The sequence below is a fragment of the Corylus avellana genome, chromosome ca3 (genome assembly GCF_901000735.1).
Source record: "Corylus avellana chromosome ca3, CavTom2PMs-1.0".
Lineage (NCBI taxonomy): Eukaryota > Viridiplantae > Streptophyta > Magnoliopsida > Fagales > Betulaceae > Corylus > Corylus avellana.
Genome location: NC_081543.1, coordinates 11,555,947 through 11,569,622, shown reverse-complemented (window position 1 = coordinate 11,569,622; position 13,676 = coordinate 11,555,947). Strand labels below are relative to the sequence as shown.

Below are 13,676 nucleotides of genomic sequence, written 5' to 3'. Positions count from 1 at the left end.
GACTTACTGCATATTGGACTGTAAGAATAGATCGATTTCTTGTTCCAATACCTTTTGTGTGATCTTATGAAAGATACCCTTAATTGAATCCATTTGAACATGATATCAACAGGCAGATGGGTTTCAAAAAACTGGCTGTTACAATACAGAATGTCCAGGTTTTGTACAAGTACATAACGAATATCACCTTGGTGGATATTTTGCTAATATTTCTGTCTTTGATGGACCGCAATACGGTTTTAAAATGACCATTATTCAGGTAAAAAATTTTTTTTTTTTTTTTTTTTTGTGTGTACAAAGTAGTAACAAGCTTAAAAATTAATGTCCAAAATTGATTGAAGTAGTATTAATTTCTTGGTCTCTGGTTTTGGTAGGATCAAGAAACCGGAAATTGGTGGTTGATGGATGATGATGATTACAAATATGGATACTGGCCAAAGGAGATATTCACTCATTTGGCTACTGGAGCATCTTATCTTCGATATGGTGGAGCAACATTTTCCCCTTCTAATATACAAACCCCAGTACCAATGGGGAATGGTAATATTCCTGACATCAAAGCCGATGAAGCGGGTACTTTTACATTTGTTCTAATTGTGAACGCGGATTACCAAATTGCTGAGCTCAGTAACAAAATTGATGGTCATTTCTTTGATTATGGTCCAAATTGTTACGGTATTGTAGATTGGTTTGATGGCCAGGATCCAAATACAACCGGGCATGCCTTCACCTATGGGGGTCCTGGTGGGCCATGCCAGGATTGATTTTTTTTTTTTTTCTTTGCAATGTTCTCATCAATTAATGTAGGTTGGGTTGAATAATAATAAGATGAAGTTATATCTATTGAGATATCAAGAGAAAAAATATTATTTAAAAAGATGAAAAACTCATATTCCAACTTTTCAATCTTTCCTTTTCAAATTGGTGGTTCACGAAATTTTCATCAAGTTCATTGAAAATTTCACAAGGAAGTCATAAGATAATATCTTATGTTTCATCAATAAATCATTAAACGCCACAATAACAAACATGCATGAATACATTGAATAGAGAAGAGGAACATAGACTTATCTGACACCCCTGAAGGGGGCAAAACTCGATTTGGTGTCTGTAAATCTCTGACAACTGAATTTATAACTGTACAGATTCGTTCCCACATACGGCAGCGCCAAACCACTGTCAAAGTGTTAGAACAATTTAATTCTCAGAGAATCTCAGAGTATAAAATGATATTTCAAGATGTTTTTGTACCCTGTGTATGAACCTATTTATAGGTTGAAGAGTTGAGGTAAACTTTGACTAATTCTTCTTATTTGAGTTGAATTGGGATTGAGAATTGTAGTTAGACTTGGGATCCTACTCCAATGTAGACTTTGAGTAGGACTCTGTGACCAGATTATTCTAATAGTGCCCCACTTGAATTGTACCTCTTGCTATTTAACTAATAACTTTGTGCCCCTGTCATTGGCTCTAAGGCCCAAAATCTGAAGAACTTGTAGTGTAATTTTATTTCTAACAATATTCATGACTTGATTCTCTAGTGCTAGCAATCCACTAATGGGCCACACTAATAAAATAATCCAATGGAAGCCCAATATTCAAAAAAGTGTATGTTAAGACATGCATAGTGATAGGTTCTTATGGAAAATGTCTATTCATTAAAAAAACATATACAACCATTAAAAGGGTTGTCTCTGTTGTTTAAGAGTTGTATTTGTTGGGAACGGGCCGGGGCATCACTACATTTATTAAAGGGTACACTAATGCATAGCTTGGTCCATCATTTTGCTCTGATCATTTTCTCAATTCTCCCATGTGATAATCCTTCAATACAGAATTTTTCATCTTTATGTACTTTTTTGTTTTTGTTCTTTGTTTATTGTTTATTGTTTTTTTGTTTTTGTTTCTGTTTTTGTTTTTTTTTTCAATAAAAACTCAAAAACTTCTCATTAAACGTTAAAATCAAGACTGAGCAGGTTACTCGAGTCTTACAATATCAGCAATACAACCCGAGGTGTCATCCTACCAAGTTCCATCCATGACATAATTAATTTGTGGCCTCCTTTGAAAACAATGGGCAGCCCTATTTGCATCTCTACCCACATGCCCACACTTCCATTATGAAAAAGAATTAAGCACAACCCCTGTATCATCCACAATATGCCCAAAACTACCCACTAAAGGGTTAGTTGAGACCAAAGCATCAATGACGACCACTTGTGAATCGCTTTCATGATGAATGTTTTGAGCACCCAAAGCTTGACACAGTGATACTCCATAAAAAATTGCCACAGCTTCAGCTGGTGTGGGATCCTAACAACCCCTCATGGTGAAACTTCTTGCTGCACACACATTCCCTTCATCATCCCGAACAACTATCCCAATACCTATACGTCCCCCTTATTGGTCCAAAGCTGCGTTACAATTTACCTTCAACCAACCCTCCTCAAGTCTAGACCATATCATCAGATAAACTCTCGGCAAAGGCCTCGAGGCTTCTTCCACATGCTGCACAGGATGAAACTCTTCGATACTTGAAGTGGCAGCCCGCACCAGATCATTAGGATGAGAGAAAGTTCCCTCATGAATGAAAGCATTTCGACGGAACCAAATCTTATGCGTTGTCTCAACAAAATGAATAAATTCCTTCTCTATAAATATACCTTCAGCCAGATGCAGAAAGTTTTCTCCCATAATTGACTTTTTCTGCAAAATTCTCAAGCTAACCCCCCACACGTCCATGGCCGATAGACAAGTCCATAGAATATGTACTATAGTTTCAGCTTCTCTACCACATATAGGACACAAAATATCTTGAATTATTTTCCGCCTCACCAAATTTTCTTTTGTAGGTAAAAGGTCCTCCACATAAAATTCTTAACCAAATTATGTATATTTAGCTTCCAAATTTCTTTCCACAAGCTACTATCTCCCACCCTTGACGAACATTCAGCCTGGAAACTATTTTCTTTCTCTTTTGCCATATGGTAAGCACTACTAACCGAGAAAAGATCTAAAGGTGAAATTCTCATAATATTCACCTTGCCAATCATTTTCCTCCCTTGTGAAATCCTTTCAAAAGCACTTTTTCCCACGTCTTATTATCATTTCTTTTGGGGGGAGTGGGGGGGAGCCTAAAGTTTTATTTTATTTTAGAATACATCTTAATTTTTTTTTTGGCTATTTTCCTTTTATCTCCTAAGGTGATATAGCTTTAAAATTATAATTAGATTTATAATTAATCATTATTAAATTTTGATTAAATGGTAATTTTAAAAGTCACATCACCCTTAGAGGAATAAAAATAAGAAATAAGTCTTACTTAAAGCATTACTTATGTGATGATGCATAATTATTTTATGTCTCGCATGTCTCAATGCTCAAAACTCGAATCCTAGAAAAGATATAGCGTATAGTCCACATATGCCTCGTATAATGAAGAGCATTAATGTTATACTTTACACCATAGTGATATTATTTTGATTTAACATGAACTAATGGTTGTTGAATTTTATTATTATTATTTTTTTAACAAGGGCTACTAACCCATAAATGTCATGTCAGTATAGTATTAGTATGAATGTATGATTGTGGTGTGAAGAATAATATTTCTCTATAGACAGAAATTTCCTACAAACCAGTTTGAAAGAAATTTGTGTTCACGAAAATATTAGTTTATTAGGTGGATTAATTAGTAAATCTCATTCCCATGGGCCATATTTGCATTTGCCAAGATATCCAATATTAATTGACTGAATTATTTAATATGATTAGGTTACTTAGAACACATACTTCATTGTTTAATATTATCCTTTTTTTTTTTTTTTTCTAAATGTCCAATATTTATAAGCAAGAATGATTATCTTGACCTCAGGTATTCTGTGATCTCTCTGTGTTTCCGTTTATGTCAGAACCATAATGCTTGATCTTGTCCTCCGGCTTGTAGATGAGGATATGGTTAGGGTTATGGTTTTCTCCATCAATGAATGGTCTATCATTTTGATTATCAATGCAATTAGCTGTTAAGACTGAAGGGGCCACATAGGCATTCTATGAGTACACAAGTGCAATGCTTGAGGCATGTCTTTAATTTCTTGTTGCAGATTCTCCACTCTTGTATATGTCTGTATTAGGGTTCATCTTATAGTAGTTGTTATATTGTTGAATTTGACTTTATCTATCAATAAAATAAAATAAAATTATATATATATATATATTGTTGAATTGACTTCCATGGCATTTTGGTGTTGATCATATCCTCATATATAGGGTTAAAGTATATTGGCAATATACAGTTGTTTATGTTTGAGATTGTTGATGAAACAGAAGCAGAGAAAGTAGCTGGTAATGAAGGCCACATCCAAAGGAGACATGATTGGTGGTTTCTCTTTGGATCAATTTGTAATATTGGTTACATTAGGGGAAGGCAAACCATATCTGATTTTCAACAGCTAGCACACACCCGATGGAGTCTTTCTAGAAATGCTCCTTGTGGAATTCAAACTTGGCTGGGCCTTTTTGATTGAACTCATTGCAGAGCTTGTTGAGTTCTTTAGCCAAAACCGGTGCCCCACAGTAGAATACCCCTGAATTGATCCAATTCACCAAAACCACAAAGTGTTAAATATTAGCATTGGAAGATATATCTGAATCAGCCAATATTCTTTTTTTCTTTTAATTTTATGGGCTCATGGACATTTTTTCTCACCAATTCTTGCACCAATGTGCTTGGAACACATCATGGAGAAAACTTTCTTCCATTTAGGCCTTCCAAAATGCGTTCGAACCTGATGATATAATATAGGAAACATAAATTGTTATATTCACAATTTCTTATTATTTTAAACTTTTAAAATAAATGACGACTTAACATAGTATTAGAGTTAAAGTTTTGAGTTTAATCTCGAATTGAAATTAAAATAGTCCACCTGAGGATAGTGTTAAAATATTAATTAAATTCTACATTTACTATGAAATTAATAAGTAGTAAATTATCAAAGAGTTTTAAGTATGTACCCTAGTGCCTGAAACAATGTCCACGCCATTTTTAGCATGGTTGAGTGCTTGCAGCATGCTAATGAGGGCCGATCGGGCGTCTCCTTCCTCATACACACTAGTCAGGTAGTTGTGCATCTCAATGACACCCTAATTATTGACAATTAGTACTGAAATTTCAACCAAAAATATATATATATATATGATGCCAGAGAACATTCGCTTTTACCTTTTGATCAAGAGCATCAACTTCATCAATGACCCCTTTAAACCAATCAAAGGAGCCTTGCTCCCTCGTTACCCAGTAGAAGTATGCAGTGACATCCGAGATTGAATCCTGATGTCATAAATTTAATTAATTAAGTATTTTGCAGTTTAAATTAAAAGTTGATTGACAATATAAAACAAGTTACTTACTGCTGCCTCCTCCATTTTGATAATGTTGTTGAGCAAATCTTTGAGAATACTGATAAAAGGTGTTGCTCCAATCCCCATACCAACAAGTAGCAAGACATCATACTTCCGGTAGTCTTGTGCTGGGGCACCATAAGGTCCGTCGATTAAGAGCTTCGGCCAACTTTTATCTCCACAGAGGAATTTATTCACATATTAAATAATGTATCACTAATTCTAATTAATGAGATTATGGAGGGAATTTCCATTAGAAAGCACTAGAACAAAAATGTACCCTTCCTGGGTTGTTTCGTCAACCCTGCGAATCCCAGTACTATTTCCGGCCATAGGAATGGCTTGAGAGAATACCCGCATAAGATCTTGTGTCCAATCACCTAGCTGCCTAATGTGAACACTCAGGTAGTCATCTCCGGGGGCAGATGTAATGGAATATGGATGCCTGCATGTGATACATATATAAAATCATCATCATGCCATATTACCATATATAAAGGATGAAGATAAATTCTAGTGCCCCAAGATTTTAAATATTACCATTGAAATCTCGAAAGAGTGGGACATTGGATTAACAAGTATTGCCCGCTCTTGTATTTAAACCGGGGTGGCTTAGACATCTTCAACATCAGAACGTTTCCCGGATATATGGCAACCTAAACAATTTACAATTCAAGTTAAAAGTAAATAAATAAAAAATTAAAGAGAGCAGTCATGATCAATTAATTAAGATGAGAAAACAACCTAGAGAGAGTATACATATTGCACATGCACTAGTTCAAGGTGAGTGAGTTGTGGTTAAAAAAAATTATTCTCACCTCCAGAAGACGGACAAGATGGGACGCAGACCGAAAGAACCTCAAGGCCCTTTCTCCAGCATATACTAAAACAGGAACTGCAAGATACATCCATGTCTGCTTGCATGAATTCAATGTGTCAGCTAAGCTAATATTGATGTATTAAATATCCCTTGAAAAGACATATATATGTATATATATGAAAAAATAAATAAATATACCGTCTTCAGGTACCACTTGTGCGCCATATACAGGAATGTGCCGTGTACAATGAACAAGATATAAACCGCAACGAATAGGTGGTGCGAATACCAGAAGGCATTGAAACCAGTGAACCTATCAAAGGGCTTGGGCAGCTTGATAAGGCTCCGTCTGAACCATCTTGTTGCAAGTGTAAATGCAACCGCCATCAACACCACCATTGCAATTCCCGTCTGCGCTTCTATCCCTTTGATCAGCCTCGTGTAGCTGGGTTTATCTACCCCGAAGTCAAGCTTTGTAAGTATTGTCGCATATTTTTTCTGAGGCAAGTTGGAAAGCCTAGGAAAGTCACAGGTAAGGTGACTTCCGGCATGGAGAATGATGCCAATAACAATAGCTGCAGCGATGGTCTGCACAGAGCATATATCGCAGTTAGTTTATATAGAGAAAAGTGAAAATTAGGTTAAACGACTGGGGGTTGATGCATACATTAATATAAATGTGTATACCTTGTGAAAATTGATGTTGTCGTCAAAAGGAATCACGTAGGCTAGAATTGTGGATCTGAGCCAAGTGATTGTACTCCTACAGACGGGCAACAGAATGAGGGCCATGTTGAACTTGAGGGTCTCAGCAGCACCCTTGGCTGTGAGCACACAGTAACCCATGACTTTGAACGCATCTTTGCTTTTGTACTGATAAAATTTCCACGTGAAGAGCCAAATCATGGTAATAAACCACAAGCTCAACACGAAGATTCTCCTCCAATTTCTTTGTAAAACATCTATTAGCAGCTTCTGGCGGCTCAAGGCTTGGGTGCTGTAATTTAGCGCAGGACTAAATTGATCAAGGAACGTACCCTGCTGTACTAGCATCGCCTCTAGTTGCCAAAGCTGCATATATATTATCGTCAACCACAACGTATTAGGATTCGTGATGTCAAGAAAGAATCTATATATTGCAATTGTGTGTTAATCTCAAATAAGTGTATATGATAAGGTAAGATTTGGGAATGTAATGAAAAATGTCATGGTTCATGATAAGAAAGTTAGAGAAATATGTACCCACCTCTATGTAACCAATTTTTTCTTGGTCCAACACTTCCATCACAAGCGCTGCATATTCCTCTGCTTGTTCCTTCACTCTCCGTAGCTTGTTTGTAGATGCGCTCAGCATGATGATCTAGATCATTAAAGAACATTTTTCATTAAAAATCAAATCTAAAACAAGTAAAATAAGCTCTCGATCGATCTTGTTGTTTGGGTAGAAACCTACCTCTTTAATTTCATCCTCTGTGACACGACCATCTTCATTCTTGTCCACCCTGCAAAATTAAATTAAAGAAGCTTCTTCAGGTCCTTCACATGCAAACTATACAAACACTGTACAAACCATTATATTAAAAACAAGTATTTATCATTTACTTAATTCTTATTAACTTCTAGGATTTAATTGGCAATTACGTACAGCAACTAAATTATCTTGTTATCTAACTAAATTTTCTCATGAGCGTGGTATTGATAGTACTGCTGGCTGAAAGATTATGTTTAATTTACAATGATCTAACAACCTTTAGAGAATAGTTCATTAATTATGTACGTACATTTGGAAGAAGACCTGGAGCCGTGAATCAAAGCTTTCATCCGCGATTTGCAACCAGAAGTCGTGCAGCTCATCTCGGTTGATCTTGTCAAGCCCTCGTCTATGACTCAAGGCATCGAACATTTCTAACCCAAAGTCCTTGGAATCTTCCATTTCTGTAAAAATAAAAATAAAATAAATAAATAAAAAACACAAATATCAGAAACGACGAAAAAAAGAATGTACTCCTTGGAATCTTACATTTTTTTATTTAAAAAAAATAAATAAATAAATAGCGATAACAAAAAAAAAAACGCTTTACCTATGCACCTCGCAAAGTCAGTGCGGTCGAGAAATCCGTCTCTAGCGAGGACATCGAAGTTGCTATGGACTTGATCCCATGCATCCACAGCATCTTGGGTTTTGGTGCTTATAAATCTGAGACCGCGTAGGGCTCTCTGAGCACCGGATCGATTTTGATTAAGTCGAGCCAGCTGTCGTCTCTGAGCACGACCCTCCAGTGCCAAGGCGTAGTTGTTATCGGCTCCAGCACTAGTTTGAGCCACTGCTGAGGTCATCGAAATGGACGACGCGTGGTTGTGGCTCCACGAGAACCGCCGCACCAACTCAGCCTGGAGCTCCACGGAGAAGTGTTGGAGCTTGCTTAACGAGCCCTCCCTAATTGAAGCAGGTGCTGACATTGAAAGCCTCTCCTGAACTATGTATCCTTCATCATCAACATTGATCACCGTCTCCGGCTCTAAGCTTGGCATCACCATTCTGTTGTAACTCATGACACGTGAAATTGTTCAAGCCTATGCAGATAACTCAGCTCTGTTCTTCAACGACTTCAAGACTTCTGTGTTGAAAATGGGTAAATTAACATGCATGTAGGATGCTTTATGCATACCATAGTTGGTACTTAAAGAAGCTAGTATTAATGAAATAGATGCTTAATTACCTACTTCTTCTGACAATGAAATTAGCTAGCTATTAGTACTGCGTTATTAGAGAGTGAGAGAGAGATTCAGCCAAGTTAAGAGTACATATATAGGCAGGCAGTAGATTGAGATTCGATAAAAGAGTGGGGTTTCGCGGTTAAGACACATATATAGATGATAGATGGCTCATGAGGCAGGCGGGATATATGTTCAAAATCTGAATAGCTAATAAAATTATGGGAAGGCTTTTGGCTTTCGGAGAAAAATAAGAAATCTCTTTGAATACTATTAAACCGAACTAGGGGATATGTTAATGTAACAATTAAAATTTTGACAGTGTATCTGAAAATGCGATGATAATTTAGTGACCGGCCGGTAAACCATAGTGGCATGGAACAAGTTAACCGAGAAGAAAAGAAAATAATAATACTAAAAATCACTTTTTATTTTATTTTATCATGGTCGATCTCCACTTTTATAGTGAGACAATTATGTCAATCATCCATGGACCAACGTAGTGAAATAATGATCAAATAAGCATTAATACACATGGACAAAAACGACAGATCATCACTATAAAAGACACCTGGCAGTTGCTTTTTTTTTTTAAAAAAAAAAAAAAATGTAGATTAATTAAGCAGTGCATATTATCTAGTGTAACTTTAAAGATAGCCTTCAAGAATCAGATTCTGTTCATCTTTCTATGCTCTTGTCTAGATGATTTTCAAACAAGAAACTCATTGACATTTGAACTCAGTATATATATAACATATGAGTGTGAAATTTAAAAATTTTGGGAATGAAAGAACCACAAAAACAAAGGTCATGTTAGAATGGCTGTCTAAAATATAATATTTTCCTTACCGCATCGGAGAAATATGGGCAACCTATCAAAATCTTGGGAGACATTAGGTCAGGGTGGTCCTCAGTTCCTTCATTATTGCATCTCAAAGTTCCTCTGCATTGTACTCTACACCGAAGCATCTCACAACCTCCATTTTTGGGCTCATCAGATACACGTTGTGGGAAGAGTCAACAAGATAATCATCTCCCTCCTCTTCTACCTTCTTAAAATAGACGCGGTACTCCTGGGCAAATCTGCCTAATAGCTGATACTGCAGGTCCCGTTAATCCTGCTATTCTTGAGTCAAACTCTGCAATCAATAAAAGGGATGGAAAAAAAATGCAGGAGGCAGTTGCATTGTTAGGAAGCAGTCCAAGCTAGGGCATTAGTAATTTATAGCATAATAAAAGTAATACCTAACCAATGCAAGTAGATTGATTTTCCCTTGGTTTTAACGATCGTTAGCCTTTTTGATTCAAGAAACCCTAATCAGTGTGGTTAGATTATTATTTATTTTTTTTGTTCTTTATTCTTAATTTGGCTTCGAAAATCACCTACGACTTTCCATTTTTGGCAACCCATGTGATGTCAGGCAACTTATCATGTCAGGCAGTAGGTAAGGATCTGCTACGCATTGTTATTGTAATTTGTCTTTATTTTACTATCCTCCTTAGAAAAGAAGAAAAAGAAAGGCAACAGTTTTGAGAAGCAGCGTTTCAGAGATTTACCAGACGCATGGAAGTTCCCTCCCCCTCACCCGGAGTCGGAGACTTTGGAGGAAAAGCAGAAATATTGCCTCATTCCGTATACAAAATGCACGAGCAAAATAACCTTTTCCTTCCGATATTTTGGGGAATCTTTGCCTCCCTCGTCGTCATTTTCTTCCTGTTGGTCCATTATTTCCACTGTCGTCGCCGTCAAGCCAACCACAACCGAGTGGAGGAGGTAGAAATGCAACAGGCGGTTAATGGTGCCGTTGATCCTGATTTACTGTCGAAGGTCATTTACCACCCTGGCGGCTCCGATATACCCTTCCAACAGGACACGTGTACGTTGTGCCTGTGCAACTATGATGACGGGGACGAGCTTACTTTGCTTAGCTCTTGCGGCCATGCCTACCACAACGGGTGCATAGCAGAGCACTTTTCCAGGAACACAACATGTCCCGTTTGCCGTAAGTCTGTCTCACTTGTACTTGTGGGGTCTCATAATTAACCATTCCAAATTCCCAAGGTTTTTTTTTTTTTTTTTTTTTTGGTTTGGTTTATCAGACGTTTTGGTTTGGTTTATCTATTAATGCATGCTAATATATATACTAGACGATGTCTGTTCTTTTTTTTTTTTTAATATATATATATATATATATATATATATATATATAAATCACACAAATAGATCGATCTAGATAAAAGCATCTCCACATGTAAGCTAAGCCACATTATAATCTGCTGCATCATAGTAAATTCTCGGAGCTCATCACAAGTAAGAGCTTGAATAAAGATTGAAAGAACTTATGAAAGTGAAAAAAAAAAAATAATGGTAAAGCCGTAAAGGTACGTAACCCATTATTTTTCCCGATTTCTTTTTCAAACTCCTGTACGTCACCCTTAAGGGTAAAGGTAAACCATGCCTTTCTTGAGTTCTTGTGGGCCCCTTCTCAATTTAATGCTTCCTATAATCCGCATATTTTTAGCCAGAGAGAAATAATGAGGAATTATTTTTGGGAGGAAATAGGTGGCCGGTGCACCCACCGGTGTCGTCAGGTTGTTTGAGAATCAAGGTTACGGGTGAATGACCAAAAGGTAACTCCAGGAGCATTTTCTAACACTTAAACATAAATGTAATTTTAAAATTTTAATAATTATGAAATTTATAGTTAATTATGTATTACTTAGTTTATATATATATAACAAAAATCCCAATTAATGGCCCCTAGCTAGCTAGTACAGAGTACGATAAGTTCAACCAGTGAGAAGATGCACCACTGTAGTTCAACTGTAGTAAAATATCTTAGTTTATTTTAAGATATAGATGCTTATATCAAAAGCTTTGGAGTTCAACCGCATTCAAAAGCCCCAACATCCACAAACAATTCCCTTTGTAAACACAAGATTTTGATGTCTCAATGGACTAAAATTCCAAATTGATCCAATTTAGAGCAACTAGCTAGCTAGATGCAACCTTCTTAGGAGCGAGGCAGTCGCATTAATTGTTTAAGAAGCGATCTAGCTACAACTTTCCTTTTTTGGGCAACTGATCACGTGACAACATTAACCCTCTGCAAACTTAACTAGACACCACCAACTTTTACCGAAGAGAAATAATGAAAAATTGTTTTGGGATGAAAAAGGTGGCCGGTGCACCCACTGGGCCGGTGTCGTCAAGTTATTTGAGAATCAAGGTGACGTGGAAATGACCAAAAGGCAACTCCTGAAGCTGATCATGGATTTGAACAAAGGTGACTAGGATCGAGCTCAGCCGCTTGATCCTGGAAGAATGCCTGAAGTCATATTAATGCTATTGTGTGTGCTTATGATTCTGTGGTTAATGAACCATCCTGACCATCATCTGCCCGTTTATCGAGATCGATCCATAAAAGAGTGCGTGCATGCATGCTGACAAAGGTGTGACATCATCGGTGGAGTCACCCTTTGTGTTGTGATTAATTGTCTTTGCCTCTGTTATTTTGGGAATAGGATTTTATTATTTTAAATAAAAATAATAAAAAATTAAAAAATATTTTAAAAAAATTAAGGTTGGCCGGCCAGCCCAATGTGGGTGGCCAGACCACCCTTGTTGGCCTGGGGTGGCTTCGGCCACCCCATTAATTTTTTTTTAGTTTGGCCCAACGGGGTGGTCCGGCCACCCCCTAGGGCCAAACAATTTTTTATTTTTATTTTTAGTTTGGCCTTTGTGGGTGGCAGGACCAGCCCCATGGGCCATGGGGTGGCTTCGGCCACCCCAGACTGGCCAGTTTGGGGTGGTCGAAGCCACCCCAGACCAATAGGGGTGGTCCAGCCAACTCCTATGGGCTGGCCGGCCACCCTTAGTTTTTTAAAAATATTTTCTAATTTTTTATTTGTTTTAATCTAAAATGGTATTTTATTATTATTTTTTGTTAGTGGACATGTGTCTTATTTATGGTTTTAGAATTTTTTTAAAAAAAATTTAACTATAAACTGGATATTCTCCTATTCAAAATAAATTAAAAATGTTCAAAATGAACTGAAGATGATCATATTTCATGCTTTTGCGGCCATGTCATTAATTCCCACGAGCTGCTTTGCTTTTGGCTTGTATTACTTATTATTTATTTTTTATTCTTTGGTTTAAAAGAACAAATGTCACCTGCTACGACTTTCCGTTTTTGGCAACCAAACAAAAGGGTACGAGCTAGGGACCACATACACCTGGCCAGCTAGTGGTTGGTCATGCGAGCAAAAATGCATGTGTTTAATTAGAAAACAACCACTTTTAATTTGTAGCTTATTAATCTTAATTACATTAATCTTAATTAGTACGTAAGACCATATATAGAGTACCCTAAGTCATGTATATATATATATCTTCACGTAATTGATTAGATTAGAACAAGATTATTCGGTGCATGGGTAATTGATCGATGAGAAGAAGAAGGTGGTGTACCCTTCATGTTTTAGTGGGTGATTGATCATGATCAAAATAGGATCATGCCACTATATATATATATAGCTTTCAACCAAACAATTAATAATATGAAAAGAAATGCGATCTAGTCGTTTAATTAGTTCTGGGCAATTTGAATTTGTAACATCATATATATATATATATATATATATATATATATATATATATATAATGAGTGCACCTGGGCTGGGCACCCCGGTTGATTTTTTTTAGCTCATGAATAGTGCCATTTTTTAAAACCAT

The 13,676-nt window shown here is 36.7% G+C and overlaps 2 protein-coding genes across 2 annotated transcripts; one reads left to right on the top strand and one right to left on the bottom strand.

Moving 5' to 3' along the window:
- Window positions 1-4,476: 4,476 nt before the first annotated feature.
- LOC132174934 (respiratory burst oxidase homolog protein A-like) lies at window positions 4,477-8,683 on the bottom strand. The gene is made up of 14 exons (XM_059586691.1): window positions 8,305-8,683; window positions 8,005-8,158; window positions 7,677-7,725; window positions 7,470-7,583; window positions 6,911-7,294; window positions 6,422-6,811; window positions 6,222-6,317; window positions 5,944-6,059; window positions 5,684-5,848; window positions 5,413-5,572; window positions 5,225-5,332; window positions 5,017-5,145; window positions 4,709-4,787; window positions 4,477-4,586 (listed from the first exon to the last, which is right to left on the bottom strand). Exons 1-14 carry the CDS (start codon window positions 8,681-8,683, stop codon window positions 4,477-4,479), a joined length of 2,433 nt encoding a protein of 810 aa, XP_059442674.1.
- A 1,819-nt stretch (window positions 8,684-10,502) lies between these two features.
- Window positions 10,503-10,982, top strand: LOC132174089 (RING-H2 finger protein ATL39-like). The gene has a single exon (XM_059585796.1). It carries the CDS (start codon window positions 10,503-10,505, stop codon window positions 10,980-10,982), a length of 480 nt encoding a protein of 159 aa, XP_059441779.1.
- The last annotated feature ends 2,694 nt before the right edge of the window (window positions 10,983-13,676 follow it).